The 25,385-nt window shown below is 45.1% G+C and overlaps 1 protein-coding gene across 16 annotated transcripts in view; it reads right to left on the bottom strand.

The window, feature by feature from the left end:
• The window catches only part of LOC135507014 (type II inositol 3,4-bisphosphate 4-phosphatase-like), a 333,119-nt gene that overhangs the window by 23,823 nt on the left and 283,911 nt on the right, over window positions 1-25,385 (bottom strand). For all 16 annotated transcript variants that reach the window (XM_064926488.1, XM_064926482.1, XM_064926486.1 and 13 more), the window contains 3 exons: window positions 20,780-20,963; window positions 9,580-9,933; window positions 7,292-7,439 (listed from right to left, as the gene is read on the bottom strand). In XM_064926488.1, the coding sequence (XP_064782560.1) occupies window positions 7,292-7,439; window positions 9,580-9,933; window positions 20,780-20,963 (686 nt within the window). The remainder of the gene's footprint in view (window positions 1-7,291; window positions 7,440-9,579; window positions 9,934-20,779; window positions 20,964-25,385) is intronic.

Here is a 25,385-nt window from a genome sequence, read left to right as displayed (position 1 = left end):
ACCTCTGTAGTGGACTGATATAAACCTCTGTAGTGGACTGATATAAACCTCCGTAGTGGACTGATATAGACCTCCGTAGTGGACTGATATAGACCTCTGTAGTGGACTGATATAGACCTCCGTAGTAGACTGATATAAACCTCTGTAGTGGACTGATATACACCTCTGTAGTGGACTGATATACACCTCTGTAGTGGACTGATATACACCTCTGTAGTGGACTGATATAGACCTCTGTAGTGGACTGATATAAACCTCTGTAGTGGACTGATATAGACCTCTGTAGTGGACTGATATAGACCTCCGTAGTGGACTGATATAAACCTCTGCAGTGGACTGATATAAACCTCTGTAGTGGACTGATATAGACCTCCGTAGTGGACTGATATAGACCTCTGTAGTGGACTGATATAGACCTCTGTAGTGGACTGATATAGACCTCCGTAGTGGACTGATATAAACCTCTGTAGTGGACTGATATAGACCTCTGTAGTGGACTGATATAGACCTCTGTAGTGGACTGATATAGACCTCTGTAGTGGACTGATATAGACCTCTGTAGTGGACTGATATAGACCTCTGTAGTGGACTGATATAAACCTCTGCAGTGGACTGATATAGACCTCTGTAGTGGACTGATATAGACCTCTGTAGTGGACTGATATAAACCTCTGCAGTGGACTGATATAAACCTCTGCAGTGGACTGATATAGACCTCCGTAGTGGACTGATATAGACCTCCGTAGTGGACTGATATAGACCTCTGTAGTGGACTGATATAAACCTCCGTAGTGGACTGATATAGACCTCCGTAGTGGACTGATATAGACCTCCGTAGTGGACTGATATAGACCTCCGTAGTGGACTGATATAGACCTCCGTAGTGGACTGATATAGACCTCCGTAGTGGACTGATATAGACCTCTGTAGTGGACTGATATAGACCTCCGTAGTGGACTGATATAGACCTCCGTAGTGGACTGATATAGACCTCCGTAGTGGACTGATATAAACCTCCGTAGTGGACTGATATAGACCTCTGTAGTGGACTGATATAAACCTCTGTAGTGGACTGATATAGACCTCTGTAGTGGACTGATATAGACCTCTGTAGTGGACTGATATAGACCTCTGTAGTGGACTGATATAGACCTCCGTAGTGGACTGATATAAACCTCCGTAGTGGACTGATATAGACCTCCGTAGTAGACTGATATACACCTCCATAGTGGACTGATATAGACCTCCGTAGTAGACTGATATACACCTCCGTAGTGGACTGATATAAACCTCTGTAGTGGACTGATATAAACCTCCGTAGTGGACTGATATAGACCTCCGTAGTGGACTGATATAAACCTCCGTAGTGGACTGATATAGACCTCCGTAGTGGACTGATATAAACCTCTGTAGTGGACTGATATAAACCTCTGTAGTGGACTGATATAGACCTCCGTAGTGGACTGATATAGACCTCTGTAGTGGACTGATATAAACCTCCGTAGTGGACTGATATAGACCTCCGTAGTGGACTGATATAAACCTCTGTAGTGGACTGATATAAACCTCTGTAGTGGACTGATATAGACCTCCGTAGTGGACTGATATAGACCTCTGTAGTGGACTGATATAGACCTCCTGTAGTGGACTGATATAGACCTCCGTAGTGGACTGATATATAGACCTCTGTAGTGGACTGATATAGACCTCTGTAGTGGACTGTAGTGGACTGATATAGACCTCCGTAGTGGACTGATATAGACCTCTGTAGTGGACTGATATAGACCTCTGTAGTGGACTGATATGGACTAGACCTCTGTAGTGGACTGATATAGACCTCTGTAGTAGTGGACTGATATAGACCTCCGTAGTGGACTGATATAGACCTCCGTAGTGGACTGATATAGACCTCCGTAGTGGACTGGACCTGTATGGACTAAACCTCTGTAGTGGACTGATATAAACCTCTGTAGTGGACTGATATAGACCTCGTAGTGGACTGATAGTGGACTGATATAAACCTCCGTAGTGGACTGATATAGACCTCTGTAGTGGACTGATATAGACCTCTGTAGTGGACTGATATAGACCTCTGTAGTGGACTGATATAGACCTCTGTAGTGGACTGATATAAACCTCTGTAGTGGACTGATATAGACCTCCGTAGTGGACTGATATAGACCTCCGTAGTGGACTGATATAGACCTCCGTAGTGGACTGATATAGACCTCCGTAGTGGACTGATATAGACCTCCGTAGTGGACTGATATAGACCTCCGTAGTGGACTGATATAGACCTCTGTAGTGGACTGATATAAACCTCTGTAGTGGACTGATATAAACCTCTGTAGTGGACTGATATAGACCTCTGTAGTGGACTGATATAGACCTCTGTAGTGGACTGATATAGACCTCTGTAGTGGACTGATATAAACCTCTGTAGTGGACTGATATAGACCTCTGTAGTGGACTGATATAGACCTCTGTAGTGGACTGATATAGACCTCCGTAGTGGACTGATATAGACCTCCGTAGTGGACTGATATAGACCTCTGCAGTGGACTGATATAGACCTCTGTAGTGGACTGATATAGACCTCTGTAGTGGACTGATATACAGTTGAAGTCGTAAGTTTACATACACTTGGGTAGGAGTCATTGAAACTCGTTTTTCAACCACTCCACACATTTCTTGTTAACAAACTATAGTTCGGCAAGTCGGTTAGGATATCTACTTTGTGCATGACAAGTCATTTTCCAATAATTGTTTAGAGACAGATTATTTCACTTATAATTCACTGTATCACAATTCCAGTGGGTCAGAAGTTTACATACACTAAGTTGACTGTGCCTTTAAACAGTTTGGAAAATTCCAGAAAATGATGTCATGGCTTTAGAAGCCTCTGATAGGCTAACTGACATTATTTGAGTCAATTGGAGGTGTACCTGTGGATGTATTTCAAGGTCTACCTTCAAATTAACATGGAATAACAATAATTTTTTTTGCAGTACTAATTTACCATCCTTACAAACCACTTAATGTAAATGTACATTACTGTATTGTACATAGGCTGGTCATCTAGGTTTGTACCTGTTGACTTTCCATCACCATGAAGAAAAACAATGCAGAATCCAGTAATTAAGTACATTGAGACATCAAGTGGTTTGTGATGATCAGTTGGTAGAGCATGGTGCTTTCAATGCCAGGGTTGTGGGTTTGATTCCCACGGGGGACCAGTACAAATGGTGCTTGCAATGCCAGGGTTGTGGGTTTGATTCCCACGGGGGACCAGTACAAATGGTGCTTGCAATGCCAGGGTTATGGGTTTGATTCCAACGGGGGACCAGTACAAATGTTGCTTGTAATGCCAGGGTTGTGGGTTTGATTCCCACGGGGGACCAGTACAAAAAAGTATGAAAATGGAAGCTCTTACTACTGTAAGTTGTTCTGGATAAGACGTCTATTAAAATGGAAAAGGAATGAAGACCATTTCAGTTTTTACATAGAAATAAGTTGCATTTGCAAAGTATTTCAAGAAACTGGAAAACATACAGTACTGTGCAAAAGTTTTAGCAGATAATGTTGCAGAGTAAGAATGCTTTAAAAAATAGACATGTTAATAGATTATATTTATCAATTAAAAAAATGCAAAGTGAGTGAACAGAAGAAAAATCTAAATGAAATCCATATTTGGTGTGACCACCCTTTGCCTTCATGACAGCATAAATTCTTCTAGGTGCACCTGCACAAGGTCAGGGATTTTGTAGCCATATAGTTAGGTGTATGATTAAACAATTATACCAAACAGGTGCTAAAGATCATCAATGCAATACGTAGATTGAAACACAATCATTAACTGAAACAGAAACAGCTGTGTAGGAGGAATAAAAGTGGGTGAGGAACAGCCAAACTCAGCTAACAAGGTGAGGTTGCTGAAGACCGTTTACTGTCAAAAGTCAAGACTGAGCACAGCAACAAGACCCAACGTAGTGATACTGCATCAGCAAGGTCTCTCCCAGGCAGACAGGGGTTTCCAGATGTCCAAGCTCTTATGAAGAAGCACAAAGAAAGGGCAACGTTGAGGACCGTAAACACAGTGGTCGGCCAAGGAAACTTACTGCAGCAGACGAGACACATCACGCTTACGGAAGGTGTCCAGCAGTGCTTTCAGCTCAGAATTGGCAGAAAACAGCGGGACCCTGGTACACCCATCTACTGTCCGGAGAGGTCTGGTCAGAAGTGGCCTTCATGGAAGACTTGCGGCCAAAAAGCCATACCTCCAACGTGGAAACAAGGCCAAGCGACTCAACTATGGTCAGCATGGTGGAGGTTCCTTGCAAGTTTGGGGCTGCATTTCTGCAAATGGAGTTGGGGATTTGGTCATAATTATTGGTCTCCTCAATGCTGAGAAGTACAGGCAGATACTTATCCATCATGCAATTCCATCAGGGAGGCATCTGATTGGCCCCAAAATTATTCTGCAGCATGACAACAAACCCAAACATACAGCGAAAGTCATTAAGAATTATCTTCAGCGTAAAGAAGAACAAGGAGTCCTGGACGTGATGGTATGGCCCCCACAGAGCCCTGATCTCAACATCATCAAGTCTGTCTGGGATTACATGAAGAGAGAGAAGCACCTGAGGCTGCCTAAATCCACAGAAGAACTGTGGTTAGTTCTCCAAGATGTTTGGGCCAACCTACCTGCCCGAGTTGCATCAAACTGTGTGCAAGTGCACCTAGAATAATTGATGCTGTTTTGAAGGCAAAGGGTGGTCACAACAAATATTGATTTGATGTAGATTTCTTCTGTTCACTCACTTTGCATTTTGTTAATTGATAAATATAATCTATTAACATGTCTATTTTTGAAAGCATTCTTACTTTACAGCATTTTTCACACCTGCTTAAAACTTCTGCACAGTACTGTATTTCAAGCAAGTATTTTTATATTCCACAGGTATTATCCGATTAACTGTTTTGTACAGATAATTGTCAGACTGAAGCTGCAAATGCTGGTAAACACTCATACATTTAGCTTTTTAATTTTTTTTTATCACAAAAGTAGTGTAGTGGGCCTTTTACTAGTCCGGTATTAGTGGGCCGATGATATAGAGGTCTTCAGCACACCCACCCCCAAACTACTTCCCGTGGCTATGCCAGGAGGCCACCGCAGTGTTGTCCATGGATTCATTTCATTTTTTTAAAGGAACTCATCTGTTCTCTACCTTAATACAATGCTGCAGGTCCTGTTTACTCCCTGTGGTCTGTTCTCTACCTTAATAAAATGCTGTAGGTCCTGTTTACTCCTGTGGTCTGTTCTCTACCTTAATAAAATGCTGCAGGTGCTGTTTACTCCCTGTGTCTGTTCTCTACCTTAATAAAATGCTGTAGGTCCTGTTTACTCCCTGTGTCTGTTCTCTACCTTAATAAAATGCTGTAGGTCCTGTTTACTCCCTGTGGTCTGTTCTCTACCTTAATAAAATGCTGCAGGTCCTGTTTACTCCCTGTGGTCCTGTTCTCTACTGTGGTCTGTTCTCTACCTTAATACAATGCTGCAGGTCCTGTTTACTCCCTGTGGTCTGTTCTCTACCTTAATAAAATGCTGCAGGTCCTGTTTACTCCCTGTGTCTGTTCTCTACCTTAATAAAATGCTGCAGGTCCTGTTTACTCCCTGTGGGCTGTTCTCTACCTTAATAAAATGCTGCAGGTCCTGCTTACTCCCTGTGGTCTGTTCTCTACCTTAATAAAATGCTGCAGGTCCTGTTTACTCCCTGTGGTCTGTTCTCTACCTTAATAAAATGCTGCAGGTCCTGTTTACTCCCTGTGTCTGTTCTCTACCTTAATAAAATGCTGTAGGTCCTGTTTACTCCCTGTGGTCTGTTCTCTACCTTAATAAAATGCTGCAGGTCCTGTTTAGTGTCTGTTCTCTACCTGTAGGTCCTGTTTACTCCCTGTGGTCTGTTCTCTACCTTAATAAAATGCTGCAGGTCCTGTTTACTCCCTGTGGTCTGTTCTCTACCTTAATAAAATGCTGCAGGTCCTGTTTACTCCCTGTGGTCTGTTCTCTACCTTAATAAAATGCTGCAGGTCCTGTTTACTCCCTGTGGTCTGTTCTCTACCTTAATAAAATGCTGCAGGTGCTGTTTACTCCCTGTGGTCTGTTCTCTACCTTAATAAAATGCTGCAGGTGCTGTTTACTCCCTGTGGTCTGTTCTCTACCTTAATAAAATGCTGCAGGTGCTGTTTACTCCCTGTGGTCTGTTCTCTACCTTAATACAATGCTGCAGGTCCTGTTTACTCCCTGTGTCTGTTCTCTACCTTAATACAATGCTGCGGGTCTTGCTTACCTCTGTGAATGTTTGGAAAAAGACGTCACTCGATCGGCTGCCATGCTCATACACACTAATGATTCACCAACATGCACACTATACGGGAGCCAACACCTTCACCCAGTCAGACTTAAGCCTGCACCAATCTGCCAACCACTTGGCAGTAGTAGGGACACGACCTCATCTATTTTATTTTTTATTTTACCTTTTATTTAACCAGACAAGTCAGTTAAGAACAAATACTTATTTTCAATGACGGCCTAGTAGGTTAACTGCCTGTTCAGGGGCAGAATGACAGATTTGTACCTTGTCAGCTCGGGGATTTGAAATTGCAACCTTCTGGTTACTAGTCCAACGCTCTAACCACTAGGCTACCCTGCCGCCCCGAGCAGAGGCCTGAGAGAGGATTTGATTGGATGCAGGGGAGATAACGTCTGGGTGTGAATAACAAGAGGTCCTTGCGTTATTTATGCACTCTCTCCGTCTTACCTTAATTCCAGTGGAGGCTGCTGAGGGGAGGAGGGCTCAATAATGGCTGGAACGGAGCGAATAGAATGGCATCACGCGTGTGATGTATGCTCCGGTCATTACCACGAGCCCGTCCTCCCCGACTAAGGTGCCACCAACCTCCTGTGCTTCATTCTGTCATTTCTGAGAGTGTGTGTGTGCAGATTTTGTGCAGACCAAATACTGCAACTGGCTGTCGTGGGACGTGACTGCCACCATGTGGTGAGAAGGAGTTAAGACCGAGGACGAGAGCTTCTGCCATCTAGATGCATCCAGGACTCTATGGAAGTCTTTCTGGTTGGTATTGCAGGACTATATAACTGTATGTAGGTGATTCAACATGGCAAGACAAGGCTATAGGACATTGTTATGGGTGTAGCGCTGTGTTTTTCTGTTAACTCTTACTTGAGTCACTCTTTGATATACGACACATTCAGAGGTGAAACTCTTACCAGGGTTGTGGGAGGTGATGACATCAGCCAGGACCTGCTTAGGGATTGGTTGTTCCTGGTTGTTGATGATTGGTTCCTGCTCCTGGAGCTTGTCCACCATGGCGATGACACAGTTGAGGCTCTTCGCCACGTCGGCCCACACCCTGTCCTAGAGGAGACAAACACAACATCAGCACCTGGCCTCTGTGTGTGTTTGTGTGTGATAGAGAGAGAGAGAGAAGGAGGTCAATCTGCATGTTTATTTTTATTTAACTAGGCAGTTAAGACTTACTTTCAATGACAGCCTAGGAACAGTGGGTTAACTGCCTTGTTTAGGGGCAGAATGACAGATTTTTACCTTGTCAGCTCAGGGATTTGATCTTGCAACCTTTCGTTTACTAGTCCAACGCTCTAACCACTAGGCTCCCCTGCCACCCCATGTGATCTGTCTGGAAGAAGAATCCATGTTCCACACCTGTCTGTTAGCGAACCACAATGTTCAAGGTACTATTTGATCCCAAAACATAGAATGTAGTATATAATATCAACCATGTTAAATATGGATGTATATCTCTACAAACCCACTACAAGGGTTTGAGTATGATTGGACGTTGGCTGTTTAAAGCCCTTATCACCAGAGTTCTACTAGCCTTTAACTTTCATTGTCTCAAAATCAAATCGGTCACAGAAGCATCATGAGGAGTTTCTCTACTCTCAGTAGATGACAATTGCAGCCTGCTTGAAGAGACAACTCTCAAAGTGCTTTTCTACTTTGGAACGGAAAGCCTCCAAACTGTTTCGTATTGTCCTCATAATACCCACCTTTTTTAATTGATTTATTCACTTTCTGCCTGTTGGGGAAAGTAATTAGGCTTGCCAAGCATGGCTTAGTGTGTGTGTGTTGGAGTGCAGTTTGGATGTCCTTTGTCTCAGAGGTGAGTGTTTCTGAACTCTTCTCAAAGGCAGACAGTTGTTTGATGGCTGATTAGGAATTGTAGTGTGTGACTCCGGCTAAGTCCCTGCTGTCAGCTCTGGCTTCATTCCCCATCGTTTCTATTAGCACACACGGCACGCGCGCACACACACATTTTCTTAAGACTTCTGGAACTGATATTAACTATTGTTTATCATCAGATACAGCAACTTTTAGACTTGCACTGGCAGAGGGAGAGAGAGACTGACAGAGACAGAGAAACAGACAGAGACAGAGAGACAGAGACAGAAAGACAGAGAGAGAGAGACAGAAAGACAGAGAAAGAGTGAGAGAGAGAGAGACAGAAAGAGACAGACAGACAGAGTGACAGAGCTAGAGAGGGTGACAGAGACAGAGAAACAGACAGAGACAGAGAGACAGAGACAGAAAGACAGAGAGAGAGAGACAGAAAGACAGAGAAAGAGTGAGAGAGAGAGAGACAGAAAGAGACAGAGACAGACAGAGTGACAGAGCTAGAGAGGGTGACAGAGACAGAGACAGAGAGATGGAGAGAGAGAGAAAGAGATAGAGAGAGAGACAGAGAGAGACAGAGAGAGAGAGAAAGAGAGACAGAGAGAGACAGAGAGAGAGAAAGAGAGACAGAGAGAGAGAGAAAGAGAGACAGAGAGAGAGAGAAAGAGAGACAGAGAGAGAGAGAAAGAGACAGAGAGAGAGACAGAGAGAGAGAGACAGAGAGAGTGAGTGAGCTTTGACTATGTACAGACTCAGTGAGCATAGCATTGCTATTGAGAAAGGCCGCCGTAGGCCGACCTGGCACTCAAAAGAAGACAGGCTATGTGCACACTGCCCACAAAATGACGTGGAAAATTAGCTGCACTTCCTAACCTCCTGCCAAATGTATGACAATATTAGAGACACATATTTCCCACAGATTAAACAGACCCACAAAGAATTCGAAAACAAATACAATTTTGATAAACTTCCATATCTATTGGGTAAAATACCAGTGTACCATGACAGCAGCAAGATTTATGACCTGTTGCCACAAGAAAAGGGCAACCAGTGAAGAACAAACACCATTGTAAATACAACCCATATTTATGCTTGATTATTTTCCTTTTTGTACTTTAACTATTTGCACATTGTTACAACACTGTATATAGACATAATATGACATTTGAAATGTCTATTCTTCTGTAATGTTTACTGTTATTTTTTTAATTGTTTATTTCACTTGTAAAATACGTTTCCCAAGCCAATAAATCCCTTGAATTGAATTGAGAGAGAGGAAGAAAAGAGACAGAGATTGAGACCCACAGACAGACAGAGCAGAGCAGACAGAGTGAGAGGATGGTATAGAAACAGCAGGACTTGCCCATTCCTCCTCGTCGTACTCCTTATGACACGGTATGGAGTCCTGGCGATTCAGAGGAGCCTGCCCGTCTTCTCTGTTGTGAGCCGTCTGGGAGCCACCATCCACATTATTACACACCACCACAGGGCTGTCTGTAGCCGATGGCTGCCCAGGACTGTGGCCTGGGTTCTGGGGTGGACTCTGGCCTTGTTGACCCCTCTGGCTGGGACTAGGGTGGTCCTGGTGGCTGTGACCCTGGTGGCCTGGCAGGGTCTGGTTCTGGTTCTTCGTAACATAACCGGGCTGTGCAGCGTGGAGGGCCAGCAAGGCGCTCTTCACCAGCTCGTCTTTGAGCGCATGCACAAACTGCTCCGTCTGCAAGAAATCAGAGGGAAGAGAGGGAGGATGTATGAGGGGGATGGGAGGGTGGTGAGGTAGGGAGAAATACAGACAGAGACAGAGTGAGAGAGAGAGGAAGGGAGGCAAAAAGAAAAAGAGATAGAGGGTGAATGAGAGTGCCAGAGAACAGGGGAGAGGGATATAACTGAGGAGTTCATCAAAAACTGAGTGTGTGTGTGTGTGTTCAGCAGGCTAGTAAAATGAAGGAGTGATGGAAGATTAGCTTTCCTCCTCGCTAGCCTTCCCCTCCGTGTTTGCCAGCGCCGGCGCCAGGCACCGGCAACAACATCAACAACAAGAAACAATTCAATTACTCCTCATGAGCCTTCTCGCCTCTGAGGGGTAGCTACCTCCTTTGTTCACAAATTCACAAGCTGCTGAATGCTGATGATCATCCAGAGCCAAGACGGCTCGTACCCCGGCACCATAGATAAGGGCTCTCAGGAATAATTGAGTTAGCATCGCAATAAGCAATTCTATTACCACAGCAAACCACATGCAGTCTAATATGACACATGAGCAGAGATCCTTTGAACAGGCGAACAAGAGAACCAATGAGAGATTGAACAAATGAATGCGGCATACGTTAGTAAACGAAACCCACCTGGAGCATCTCTCCCCGTGCTGCCACTAACCCCCTGAAACATGACCCAGAGGGTAGAGAGGAGTCTGTGCACCTCTCTGAGATGAGAGAGGGTAGAGAGGAGTCTGTGCACCTCTCTGAGATGAGAGAGGGTAGAGAGGAATCTGTGCACCTCTCTGAGATGAGAGAGGGTAGAGAGGAGTCTGTGCACCTCTCTGAGATGAGAGAGGGTAGAGAGGAGTCTGTGCACCTCTCTGAGATGAGAGAGGGTAGAGAGGAGTCTGTGTACCTCTCTGAGATGAGAGAGGGTAGAGAGGAGTCTGTGCACCTCTCTGAGATGAGAGAGGGTAGAGAGGAGTCTGTGCACCTCTCTGAGATGAGAGAGGGTAGAGAGGAGTCTGTGCACCTCTCTGAGATGAGAGAGGGTAGAGAGGAGTCTGTGCACCTCTCTGAGATGAGAGAGGGTAGAGAGGAGTCTGTGCACCTCTCTGAGATGAGAGAGGGTAGAGAGGAGTCTGTGTACCTCTCTGAGGTGAGAGAGGGTAGAGAGGAGTCTGTGCACCTCTCTGAGATGAGAGAGGGTAGAGAGGAGTCTGTGTACCTCTCTGAGGTGAGAGAGGGTAGAGAGGAATCTGTGTACCTCTCTGAGGTGAGAGAGGGTAGAGAGGAGTCTGTGCACCTCTCTGGGGTGAGAGAGGGTAGAGAGGAATCTGTGTACCTCTCTGAGGTGAGAGAGGGTAGAGAGGAGTCTGTGCACCTCTCTGAGATGAGAGAGGGTAGAGAGGAGTCTGTGCACCTCTCTGGGGTGAGAGAGGGTAGAGAGGAATCTGTGTACCTCTCTGAGATGAGAGAGGGTAGAGAGGAGTCTGTGCACCTCTCTGAGATGAGAGAGGGTAGAGAGGAATCTGTGCACCTCTCTGAGATGAGAGAGGGTAGAGAGGAATCTGTGCACCTCTCTGAGATGAGAGAGGGTAGAGAGGAGTCTGTGCACCTCTCTGGGGTGAGAGAGGGTAGAGAGGAATCTGTGCACCTCTCTGAGATGAGAGAGGGTAGAGAGGAATCTGTGCACCTCTCTGAGATGAGAGAGGGTAGAGAGGAGTCTGTGCACCTCTCTGGGGTGAGAGAGGGTAGAGAGGAGTCTGTGTACCTCTCTGAGGTGAGAGAGGGTAGAGAGGCATCTGTGTACCTCTCTGGGGTGAGAGAGGGTAGAGAGGAATCTGTGTACCTCTCTGGGGTGAGAGAGGGTAGAGAGGAATCTGTGTACCTCTCTGAGATGAGAGAGGGTAGAGAGGAATCTGTGTACCTCTCTGAGGTGAGAGAGGGTAGAGAGGAATCTGTGTACCTCTCTGAGGTGAGAGAGGGTAGAGAGGAGTCTGTGCACCTCTCTGAGATGAGAGAGGGTAGAGAGGAGTCTGTGCACCTCTCTGAGGTGAGAGAGGGTAGAGAGGAATCTGTGTACCTCTCTGAGATGAGAGAGGGTAGAGAGGAGTCTGTGCACCTCTCTGGGGTGAGAGAGGGTAGAGAGGAATCTGTGCACCTCTCTGAGGTGAGAGAGGGTAGAGAGGAGTCTGTGCACCTCTCTGAGATGAGAGAGGGTAGAGAGGAGTCTGTGCACCTCTCTGAGATGAGAGAGGGTAGAGAGGAATCTGTGCACCTCTCTGAGATGAGAGAGGGTTGAGAGGAATCTGTGCACCTCTCTGAGATGAGAGAGGGTAGAGAGGAGTCTGTGCACCTCTCTGGGGTGAGAGAGGGTAGAGAGGAATCTGTGCACCTCTCTGAGATGAGAGAGGGTAGAGAGGAATCTGTGCACCTCTCTGAGATGAGAGAGGGTAGAGAGGAGTCTGTGCACCTCTCTGGGGTGAGAGAGGGTAGAGAGGAATCTGTGCACCTCTCTGGGGTGAGAGAGGGTAGAGAGGAATATGTGTACCTCTCTGAGGTGAGAGAGGGTAGAGAGGAATCTGTGTACCTCTCTGGGGTGAGAGAGGGTAGAGAGGAGTCTGTGTACCTCTCTGAGGTGAGAGAGGGTAGAGAGGAATCTGTGTACCTCTCTGGGGTGAGAGAGGGTAGAGAGGAATCTGTGTACCTCTCTGGGGTGAGAGAGGGTAGAGAGGAATCTGTGTACCTCTCTGAGATGAGAGAGGGTAGAGAGGAATCTGTGTACCTCTCTGGGGTGAGAGAGGGTAGAGAGGAATCTGTGTACCTCTCTGGGGTGAGAGAGGGTAGAGAGGAATCTGTGTACCTCTCTGAGATGAGAGAGGGTAGAGAGGAATCTGTGTACCTCTCTGGGGTGAGAGAGGGTAGAGAGGAATCTGTGTACCTCTCTGGGGTGAGAGAGGGTAGAGAGGAATCTGTGTACCTCTCTGGGGTGAGAGAGGGTAGAGAGGAATCTGTGTACCTCTCTGGGGTGAGAGAGGGTAGAGAGGAATCTGTGTACCTCTCTGGGGTGAGAGAGGGTAGAGAGGAATCTGTGTACCTCTCTGGGGTGAGAGAGGGTAGAGAGGAATCTGTGTACCTCTCTGAGATGAGAGAGGGTAGAGAGGAATCTGTGTACCTCTCTGGGGTGAGAGAGGGTAGAGAGGAATCTGTGTACCTCTCTGGGGTGAGAAAGGGTAGAGAGGAAGCTGTGCACCTCTCTGGGGTGAGAGAGGGTAGAGAGGAATCTGTGTACCTCTCTGAGATGAGAGAGGGTAGAGAGGAATCTGTGTACCTCTCTGGGGTGAGAAAGGGTAGAGAGGAAGCTGTGCACCTCTCTGAGGTGAGAGAGTAGAGAGGAATCTGTTACCTCTCTGAGGTGAGAGAGGGTTGAGAGGAATCTCTGAGGTGAGAGAGGGGTAGGTGGCACTTTGGATGTTGGAGTGCTTGTACGGAAACAGTCCGAGACTGGAGAATGGTGTCTTTGTCTCTCAGTGGCTATCTAGACTGTAGTTGCTCCTGGACGATCTCTGTGTTTTCAGGGATCTGTTTCAGCTTTATATCTGGCAAAGTGATCTGATAAGGAACAATCTGTATGTCTGTATATTAACTGAACAGAACAAAAACCCCTGTTAGCACTGGGAGTCATAAAGGCCTGGTTTTGGCAGACAGCCTTTCTTGTAGGGCCTTGTCATACAGGGTTATGGTGGTGGTTGAATAGTACATGTGTGAACAAACAGTAACAGAGTGGGATTCCATTCCATTCACTAACTGCCTATCATGTACAGTATATAGATTACATTATAACTGTCAATGAATCATTTTAGAGCGGTATAACTCTGGATTGAAATACATAACTTGATTAACATTTGGTGCAAATTCACCAAATTAGGAGACTTTATCAACACGGATACTCGCACACACAAAAATGCACGCATGTACACACTTCCCCACAACCCAACCCCACACACTTCCCCACAATCCAACCGCACAACCCAACCCCACACACTTCCCCACAATCCAACCGCACAACCCAACCCCACACACTTCCCCACAATCCAACCGCACAACCCAACCCCACACACTTCCCCACAATCCAACCGCACAACCCAACCCCACACACTTCCCCACAATCCAACCGCACAACCCAACCCCACACACTTCCCCACAACCCAACCCCACACACTTCCCCACAACCCAACCCCACACACTTCCCCACAACCCAACCCCACACACTTCCCCACAACCCAACCCCACACACTTCCCCACAATCCAACCGCACAACCCAACCCCACACGCTTCCCCACAATCCAACCCCACATACTTCCCCACAATCCAACCGCACAACCCAACCCCACACACTTCCCCACAATCCAACCGCACAACCCAACCCCACACACTTCCCCACAATCCAACCCCATCCCACACACTTCCCCACAATCCAACCCCACAACCCCACACACAAATCAGTGAAGCAAAAAACCTCAATAGGATCAAACCTCCCACAAAAACCCAAAAGGAACTTAAAATGCCAAAATCCATATTCAAATAGAAATGTGCTTATCTTCCACAACGTTCATTTGCAATCGATGGAAGACATTTGGTTTTCATTGGCTTTTCTGTGCTGACTGAACAATGCATGGTGAGAGACATGGTATTTCACACTCTGGTCATATTTGCTCTTGTTAACTGTGGGGTCAAGGGACCAAGCTATTTGACTGTGACAAAGTCCATCCAGAGCCATTGTTATTATATTAGGATTAGACTCACAATGACTCAGATAGTTGATATTCTAATAGACTCACAATGACTCAGATAGTTGATATTCTAATAGACTAACTCACAATGACTCAGATAGTTGATATTATATTAGACTAACTCACAATGACTCAGATAGTTGATATTATATTAGACTAACTCACAATGACTCAGATAGTTGATATTATATTAGACTAACTCACAATGACTCAGATAGTTGATATTATATTAGACTAACTCACAATGACTCAGATAGTTGATATTATATTAGACTAACTCACAATGACTCAGATAGTTGATATTATATTAGACTAACTCACAATGACTCAGATAGTTGATATTATATTAGACTAACTCACAATGACTCAGATAGTTGATAGTCTCCGGGTTTATTCTCTCTCAGTTGTTTGCATTTCGGGTAGATTTGAAAGTAGTGAACCATTCTTAGGGGAGGATTGTCTATACTGTGCTGTGTGGTGCATTTGAAGGTGCTGCGTCTGACAGAGAAACGGTCGGTTTCTCAGACAGCGAGTCCACTAAACACACGGTACAATATCAGATGAATGTGTGTTCTAATCTAGGACTTGGTTTAAACTGTCTCTGGTGAAAGAAAAACACATTTCAAATCGCTCGCTTTGTTATCTTATTCTACTTTTGCTCACCTCTCAATCTCAGGTGAGAACTTCACTTCACTCTGGTTCTCACCCTCACCTACTGTGGAGAACTAAGGACCAGAAATCCCCTGAGAGAAAGAAACATTGCGTTCTTCAATACATCTGTGATCTCAACTGAGGGAGAAGTGCAAGTCAGAGGTGAAATGCTTATGGTTGGAGGAGTGGTTTTTATGTGTGATACTGTATGTTTGATCTAAAGTAGATGAAAGAACTGCAAGAGGAGGAGTGGTTTTTATGTGTGGTACTGAATCTTTGATCTAAAGTAGACGAAAAAACTGCAAGGCTATACGCTCACCTCTTATTTGAAGAGGATGAGAGGAGTTGTCTGTACTATACTGTATGGTCGTCTACGGTAACGCTGGTAATTAACAGGTCGTCTACGGTAACGCTGGTAATTAACAGGTCGTCTACGGTAACGCTGGTAATTAACAGGTCGTCTACGGTAACGCTGGTAATTAACAGGTTGTCTACGGTAACGCTGGTAATTAACAGGTCGTCTATGGTAACGGTGGTAATTAACAGGTCGTCTATGGTAACTATGGAAATTAACAGGTCATCTATGGTAACTATGGAAATTAACAGGTCATCTACGGTAACTATGGAAATTAACAGGTCATCTACGGTGACTGGTAATTAACAGGTCGCCGACGGTAACGCTGGTAATTAACAGGTCGTCTACGGTGACTGGTAGTTAACAGGTCATCTATGGTAATGCTGGTAATTAACAGGTTGTCTACGGTGACTGGTAATTAACAGGTCGTCTATGGTAACTCTGGTAATTAACAGGTCATCTATGTTAACGCTGGTAATTAACAGGTCGTCTACGGTGACTGGTAATTAACAGGTCATCTATGGTAACTCTGGTAATTAACAGGTCATCTATGTTAACGCTGGTAATTAACAGGTCGTCTACGGTAACGCTGGTAATTAACAGGTCATCTATGGTAACTCTGGTAATTAACAGGTCATCTATGTTAACGCTGGTAATTAACAGGTCGTCTACGGTAACGCTGGTAATTAACAGGTCATCTATGGTAACTCTGGTAATTAACAGGTCATCTATGTTAACGCTGGTAATTAACAGGTCATCTATGTTAACGCTGGTAATTAACAGGTCGTCTACGGTAACGCTGGTAATTAACAGGTCATCTACGGTAACTCTGGTAATTAACAGGTTGTCTACGGTAACGCTGGTAATTAACAGGTCATCTATGGTAACTATGGAAATTAACAGGTCATCTATGGTAACTATGGAAATTAACAGGTCATCTATGGTAACTCTGGTAAGTTATACTTGAATAATAAAAAAGACTCATAAAATATAATTTGTTTATATTTGTGTCTATATTGTCCATGAGTTTCTAGTGGATATGGATCAAGAGAAAATAGTCAAACTAATTTAAAAAAAAATGGCATTCATTTTAATTAACTCAGCAACTCTTCCTACTATTGACTTTTTCACAATTTCCACCAGTTTGGCACCGAAACATTTACAACAGAGACAGACATAAAAATAAAAAATATATCAAGAATATTTCATGCTGAAACCCACACCAATGGAATTCACAATAACCCTGACACAGCCTGGAAGTGTGTTGGGTTGTTGTCCTGTTGAAAAACAAATAATAGTCCCACTAAACGCAAACCAGATGGGATGGCGTATCGCTGCAGAATGCTGTGGTAGCCATGCTGGTTAAGTGTGCCTTGAATTCTAAATAAATCCCAGACAGTGTCACCATCAAAGCACCACCACACCACCTCCTCCATGCTTTACGGTGGGAAATACACATGCGGAGATCATCTGTTCACCCACACCACGTCTCACAAAGACACAGCGGTTGGAACCAAAAATCTCCAATTTGGACTCCAGACCAAACAACAAATTTCCAATGGTCTAATGTCCATTTCTCACGTTTTGTGGCCCAGGCAAGTCTCTTCTTCTCATGGTGTCCTTTAGAAGTGGGTTCTATGTAGCAAATCGACGATGAAGGCCTGATTCACACAATCTCCTCTGAACAGTTGATTTTTAGATGTGTCTGTTACTTGAACTCTGTGAAGCATTTATTTGGGCTGAAATTTCTGAGGCTGGTAACTCTAAATGAACTTACCCTCAACAGCAGAGGTAACTCTGGGTCTTCCATTCCTGTGGCGGTCCTCATGAGAGCCAGTTTCATCATAGTGCTTGATGGTTTTTGCGACTGCACTTGAAGAAACTTTCAAAGTTCTTGACATTGTCCACATTGACTGACCTTCATGTCTTAAATTAATGATGTACTGTCGTTTCTCTGTGCTTATTTGAGCTGTTCTTGCCATAATATGGACTTGGTCTTTTCCCAAATAGGGCTATCTTCTATATACCACCCCTACCTTGTCACAACAGAACGGATTGGCTCAAATGCATTAAGAAGGAAAGAAATTCCACAAATTAACTTTTAATAAGGCACACCTTTCTGTGCATTCCAGGTGACTACCTCATAAAGCTGGTTGAGAGAATGCCAAAAGTGTGCTGTCAAGGCAAAGGGTGGCTATTTGAAGAATATGAAATATAAAATATATTTTGATTTTTTTAAACACTTTTTTGGTTACTACATGATTCCATATGTGTTATTTCATAGTTGTGATGTCTTCACTATTATTCTAGAATGTAGAAAATAGTAAGAAATAAAACTCTGGAATGAGTAGGTGTTCTAAAACGTTTGACCGGTAGTGCATGTATGGTACTTCCTACTTTATTAAAAGGAGAACCATGTACAGAGAGGAGAAAGGTGTTGAATGGAAAGTGCTAGATATAGACTGGGAGAGGTGTATGACCTCATAGCCATGCCTGGTAGGTACGCCCGGTAGGCACACCTGGTAGGTACGCCTGGTAGGCACGCCTGGTAGGCACACCTGGTAGGTACGCCTGGTAGGCACACCTGGTAGGCACACCTGGTAGGTACGCCTGGTAGGTACGCCTGGTAGGTACGCCTGGTAGGTACGCCTGGTAGGCACACCTGGTAGGCACACCTGGTAGGCACGCCTGGTAGGTACGCCTGGTAGGTACGCCTGGTAGGCACACCTGGTAGGCACACCTGGTAGGTACGCCTGGTAGGTACGCCTGGTAGGTACGCCTGGTAGGCACACCTGGTAGGTACGCCTGGTAGGTACGCCTGGTAGGCACGCCTGGTAGGTACGCCTGGTAGGCACGCCGTATCCAATGTAATTTAACACAGGACGTTTTTCTGCCCAAATAAGGCAATCCTTTTATACTGTAGCAATGCATAGAATATAATAGTAATAGGTATTCTGCACTTTTGGACATAAGCATCAGTTCCCAGAAGGCAGGAGATGAATTGATGCATCGTTCTTTCACCGATCATCATCATCATCACCAATAGCAGCAGTAGCAGTAATAACACAGCATCTGAGAACCCGTAGATCGTTGTAGATCTTTTTTTTGTTTCATAGTGTGGGTTTTCTGTTTTAAACTCCCCCCTATCCCTTTCCCTAAGGGGAGTCACAGCATCCACCCGGCCCAGTGACAACCCTCCTCCATAGCCTTGAATCCAAGCTGAAAATTGTGAAATAATCCGTTTGGATCCCAGGCTAACTTCTCCCCCCCACTGCTCATCTCACTCCCAGACTCTGGAGGAGAAGTCTCTGTGTGAGACGCTGGCAGTGGGAGCTGTCCTTGGTGAGTAACGTGACTGTGGATCAAACCTCTCTGTGCTTTCATTAGGGCTCTGTCTGTCTCTCTCGCTCTCTCTCTCTACCTCACTATGGACCGAAACTCCACAGCCATCTGTCTGGACAGTGGACACACACCAACCCAGGGAGCCAGCATGGCTGTGTGTGTGAGTGAGTGTGTGTTTTGAGAGTTTCCGTGGAAACGCCATGGGTAGACCACCTAATTGATCCAGGATCATACATTATATGGTGAAAATTGTGTGCTGAATGTGTGGTGTTGCTAGGCGGACTATGGATTATCAATGAGTGGTTGTTTGTGTCACACTGCTTTGCTTCATCTTGGCCAGGTCGCAGTTGTAAATGAGAACTAGTTCTCAACTGGCCTACCTGGTTAAATAAAGGTGAAATGAAAAATGTAAAATAAATAAATGATAGAGGAGCGACTTAGGGTGAACTCAGCACTATAAGCAAATGTGCAAACACACATTCTATGACAGACTACTCATGCATATGACATGAACAACTGTCTAACGGACAACATTCAATCAATCTCCACATCCAACTATATTTTCCCCCGTACACACCCTACCACAAGCCTCCCTCATTCTGCCCACCACCCACACACACACACCAATAACCGAGACAGAGACACACAAAGTTTGAAGTTCCAATCAGAGGAGCAGGGCCGGTGCTGACCAGGCCGCCTGCGTGTCTAATCAAGGCTGAGGGGAAGCAGTGACAGAGAGAATGTACCAATGAAGCTGTCTGATTGGGCTCTACTCCACTGTGGCAAAAACAATCTCTCACTCACTCACTGCAGCAGATTGCAAATCTGACAGCACCAGATGTAATTCATAATTACACGGATAAAACACCAAGTGTCTTGTTCATAAAACTCTGCGCTCGTGGACTTGCAATTCACTTGAGTTGGCTTTGGCGTTTTAATGATGAGTTATGGACAGTGGGTATGACGAGAGGTGTGTGTGTGTTTGGGGTGTGTTTAACCCTATAGAGCTACATGTCTTCACGGCAGATGTTTTGTAGTAGTACGCTTGAAGGGCAACTTCAGGTCACTAAAATACACTTGCTGCAGCCAAATATATTAAACAAAATACAGTATAAACAATCATCTCTGAGGCAAAGCATGTTCACACTCAGAGTCACTGTAAAGGAGAGTTTCTACAAATAGCTCCAGTTGTAATCCCCCTGGTAGCTCACCTTCCAGGCTTCGCCTACCAGGCTTCAGCTCCCAGGCTTCAGCTCCCAGGCTTCAGCTCCCAGGCTTCAGCTCCCAGGCTTCAGCTCCTAGGCTTCAGCTCCTAGGCTTCAGCTCCTAGGCTTCAGCTCCTAGGCTTCACTTTGCCTGATTACACACTAGCACAGCAGGAGGGAAGAGCTCTAAAATGAGCTCCCCTGTGGTGCTACACACATCCAGATGGTGACATTCAACCCAGCACCATTCCTGCACCCGGGGGGAGGGCTACAGATCCAGACAAGTTAAGCATAGCACTGCTACCTGTGCCTTTGAGCTCCATCGTGGAGGAAAGGAACATGGACAGAGGGGGTAGATTGTGGTGGTAGTTGGAGACCTGTGTGGCTAGAGATCCAGCCAGGGACACTAAGTAGCACTCCCACCCCAGGCTTGGAGCTAAATGGTGGGGAAAGGAACAAGGAAAGAGCTGGTAGGTGGTGGTGGTTCTGATAGTTGTGGTGGAAGAGGCCTACTCACCTTTCCAGCCAGGGTCTTGAGTGCCTCCCTCAGCCCAGCCATGGAGTGCTGCTGGGCGGCCTGAAGCAGCTGGTCTGCCAGGCCCGAGATGAGAGGTTGGAGATGGCCCACACTGTGCAACACCTCCTGGGCTTTGGCTGTGTGCTCCGGGGAGTAGTAGATGCACTGGTATGCTGTGCTGAAACTGAAGAGGTGATGGAGAGTGAGATATTGTTGTTATGGGTTGTAAATACAACCCATATTTATGCTTATTTATTTTATCTTGTGTCCTTTAACTATTTGTACATTGTTAAAACACTGTATATATATATATATATATATATATATATATATATATATATATATATATATAAATATATAATATGCCATTTGTAATGTCTTTGTTTTGACATTTCTGTATGTGTAATGTTTACTGTTAATTTTTATTGTTTATTTCACTTTTGTATATTATCTACCTCACGTGCTTTGGCAATGTTAACACATGTTTCCCATGCCAATAAAGCCCCTTGAATTGAGTTGAATTGAATTGAGAGAGAGAGAGCGAGAGAGAGAGCGAGAGAGAAAGCGAGAGAGAGAGCGAGAGAGAGAGAGAGAGAGACAGAGAGAGAGAGAGACAGAGAGAGAGAGAGACAGAGAGAGAGAGAGACAGAGAGAGAGAGAGAGACAGAGAGAGAGAGAGACAGAGAGAGAGAGAGACAGAGAGAGAGAGAGACCGAGAGAGAGAGAGACCGAGAGAGAGAGAGACCAAGAGAGAGAGAGACCAAGAGAGAGAGAGATAGAGAGAGACAGACAGCCCGAGAGAGAGAGAGAGACAGACCGACCGAGAGAGAGAAAGAGACAGACAGAACGAGAGACCGAGAGAGAGAAAGAGACAGACAGACCGAGAGAGAGAGAGAGATAGACAGACCGAGAGAGAGACCGAGAGAGAGACCGAGAGAGAGAGAGAGAGACAGACAGACAGAGAGAGAGACCGAGAGAGTGAGAGAGAGAAAGAGACAGACAGACCGAGAGAGAGAGACCGAGAGAGAGAGACAGACCGAGAGAGAGAGAGAGAGAGAGAGAGAGAGAGAGAGAGAGACAGACAGACCGAGAGAGAGAGAGCGAGAGACAGAGACAGAGAGAGAGAGAGAGAGAGAGGAAAAGAAAAGGGTCAAGATTTTAGAGGATTGTAAACAGCAGTGTAGATAAAAACTGATAAAATAAGAAACATTGTAAAAACTCAGGTTTTACCCTTTATTGCATGTGGTTAAATTTGACTGTATGAATCCAGCTAGTTTCAGCAGTGCTAAACATATTCAACCATTCCTCAGAAGTTCACCATATTTGACTCTTCTAACTTGACCGGAGAGAGCGAGACGTGAGAAACGAAGGAGATGGATCAATGATACTGTAGACAGAACCTGGGCCTGTGAGTTATTTAGATTAAATCAATGACTCGCCCACAGAGTAACCAATGTCCACGCATATTGCAAACCACCTGCAAGAACAGATTCATTTCAGCTCATTCTGCCTCCAATCAATAGCCAACCCATGATATGTTCCTATATGTCATTAGTAAGCAGAACGTACACATTCCCCATACAATTATTTTGTCCATTTAGAACAGTGATGACTATGGATTGGTTTGTAGTCTAGATAATAGGGTAATCAAAAACAGTCCACTGGTAAACGTTTTCTAGTTGGATTTATTACTGCCACGATACAGTGTGTGGTATAGTCTGGATACAGTAAGTAAAATGTTGCTCTAGTTGCATGCTCTAGATCAATGCTTTCCCACGCTTCAATCTAAAACCACCTAATTAATATCTGCAGCCAGATGAAAATTATGAATAATTAATACTTTTTTAAATTTTTAGGAAAGCGTTTCACCCTCAGATGAAACGTGTTTTGTCAGTTCATAGATTCAGGGCACATCAGTCCCAATCAAACGTTCACCTCAAGTAAAGTTTCAATGACTTTCATTGAGTTCTCCACAGTGATTTCATGCCATCAGACCAAGCGCGTGCGTTAACGAAGCAGCGATTTGAGGCAGTCAACTCTCCCAGCTCGTTTAGATTCAGCTCTGAACAGCCTGTATGTAGGCCAGACCCTGGAGCCAGATCCCAAGGCATAACTGACTGAAGACTGAAAGAGTGAATGTCTTGAGAACGAGAGAGCGAGTAGAAAAGAAGAGTCCTCAAAGCAATCTTTTATGACACATCCTCTACCTGCTTCATCAGTACAGTGCCAAAACCTAGGGACCTTTATTACTTCAGGTGTACTGGGGGCTAGCTAGCTGCTGCCAATGTAGCATCTGATTGGTTAGCGCTAACAAACGCTGGCCTTGTCATTACGGCTAATGAGTTCTCTGGAGATAGGCCACCCGCTGCAACCCATAGACAATCAGACTTCGGCCTCTTATAAGATCCAGTACCATCTTATCCCATCTCTACAGAGTAGCCTATAGTCAATACTAGGGAAGTTGCTAGGGAATACGAGTGTGTTGTCTGAGTGAGTGAGGCAGACAGAGACTCATGAGCTAATTCCAGCTGCATAACAACAACAAATCCAGCCGTTAGGTATCATGTGCAGTGGATAATCAGTGTTTACACATGGTTCCTACCGCCTGATGCCACAAGAGAGCATTGACCTATATCGGAGCTGGTTATTGAAGGGAAACCATCATTTCAACATCAGGATGGCCTGTCAGTCCAATAAGCTAGCTAGCTTCCACCAAAGCCAAGATGGCCGCCGACAAGCACAGTGAAGAGAACAGAAACTCTGCTTGTTAAGGGAAAAGCTTAAAAATGGACACCCGACTTGGAATATCCTTGTTTACAATGGTGGAGGAATGTTGTTGTTAGGTGTTTAATCAAGAAGCAAAGGATTTTGGTTGTGTTTCTTAGCATCTACTGGCAATTTGCTGAGCCACAAGCTAGCTAGTTTAATGTAAAATACATGTTTTTACTCTGCAGATGATCTTATATCTCCGGTAGGTTACATCTGAGAGAACCAGAACCTCCCAGGAGGGGGTGAGGGGGGGTCTTTATCGACCCAACTCTCCCCCAGACACAGCCTCCCTAGTGGGCTAGCTATCCCACACCTCGCTCTCCGCCTTGGAGCATCCACCCACCCACTCTAGACCTACCTATTAGAAGGACTTATCAAAACTAGCAAATAGTAAGCAGTCTAGCAAAACGTCCTCCCTTGATGTTCCTAAACGATCAATGGGAATTGGTTATGACAGTAATGAGAGGGAGAGAGGGAAAGAGAAAAAGGAGGAGAAGAAGAAGAAGCAGCAGCCTCTCTTCTCTAATTAAGCCCGTGTCTCCGGCTCATGGCTAATTAATAGTGGGGAAGGAAATTAATGAAGAGCTTCCAGGCCTGCTGTTGACAGCCAGCAGGAGCAGAACACTGCATCGGAGGACGGCAGGACCCGGGCCAAAAAACACACTGTCATTGAGACACAGACAGGCCTGGTACTGTAAGGCAACTGATTCTAGACCAGTCTGGTCACTGCTAAAGCCCACTCTGTCAAAAGTGAGAGAACTGTATAGCAACTGATCCTAGACTAGCATGGACCATTGCCAAAACCCACTCCGTCATAGAGACAAGGCTGGAATGCAACTGATCGCAGACCAATTAATAGGGCCACTGTCAAAGTCCTCCTCCATCAAACGGACATACAGCCTGCACCAGACTGATGCCAGAACAGCCTGTGTTTGAACAAGATTGTGTCCATTGGTTCCTCGGGTGTGGTTCCCCAAAGCCCAGTCTGTCGTAAGACAGTGCTGGATAGCAACTGATCTTAGAACTGTTTCTCAAATCAAATAAGGACCAACAGCCACTCTCTCACGGGACTAGGCACTGATTTCAGACCAGTCCTTACTATAGATCTGACGAGGGCTACTGCCAAAACCCACACTATCATATAGGAGGACAGGAGCATAGAAATATGAAATGAAATGCACAGTTTCTTACATCTGACCAGGGCTACTGCCCTTCTCCATCACACAGACAGACAGCCGGATGCCAGAACAGCCTGTGTTTGCACAAGATAGTGTTAATCAGTTCACTACTGGTTCTAATACTGTCATGTTCTGACCTTAGTTCTTTTGTTATGTCTTTGTTTTAGTATGGTCAGGGCGTGAGTTGGGTGGGTTGTCTATGTTTGTTTTTCTATGAGTTGGTATTTCTGTGTTTGGCCTGGTATGGTTCTCAATCAGAGGCAGCTGTCAATCGTTGTCCCTGATTGAGAACCATAATTAGGCAGCCTGTTTTCACCCTTGATTTGTGGGTGATTATTTTCTGTTGAGTGTTTGTATTCTGCACCAGACAGAACTGTTTCGGTTTCGTTCGTTCACTTTGTTGTTTTTGTTCAGTGATCAATTTCTTTATTAAAAATATGGACACTTACCACGCTGCGCATTGGTCCTCACCTTCTTCCACCGACGACCGTTACAAATACGCAACTTATTTTGCTCCTTTGCACTCCAGTATCTCTACTTGCACATCACCATCTGCACATCTATCACTCTGTTAATGCTAAATTGTAATTATTTCACCGCTATGGCCTATTTATTGCCTTACCTCCCTAATCTTACTACATTTGCGCACACTGTATAGA

The sequence above is a fragment of the Oncorhynchus masou genome, chromosome 20, assembly GCF_036934945.1.
Source record: "Oncorhynchus masou masou isolate Uvic2021 chromosome 20, UVic_Omas_1.1, whole genome shotgun sequence".
NCBI lineage: Eukaryota > Metazoa > Chordata > Actinopteri > Salmoniformes > Salmonidae > Oncorhynchus > Oncorhynchus masou.
Note: the sequence above shows the minus strand (reverse complement) of the source record. Positions and strands in the feature narration are given on the sequence as shown.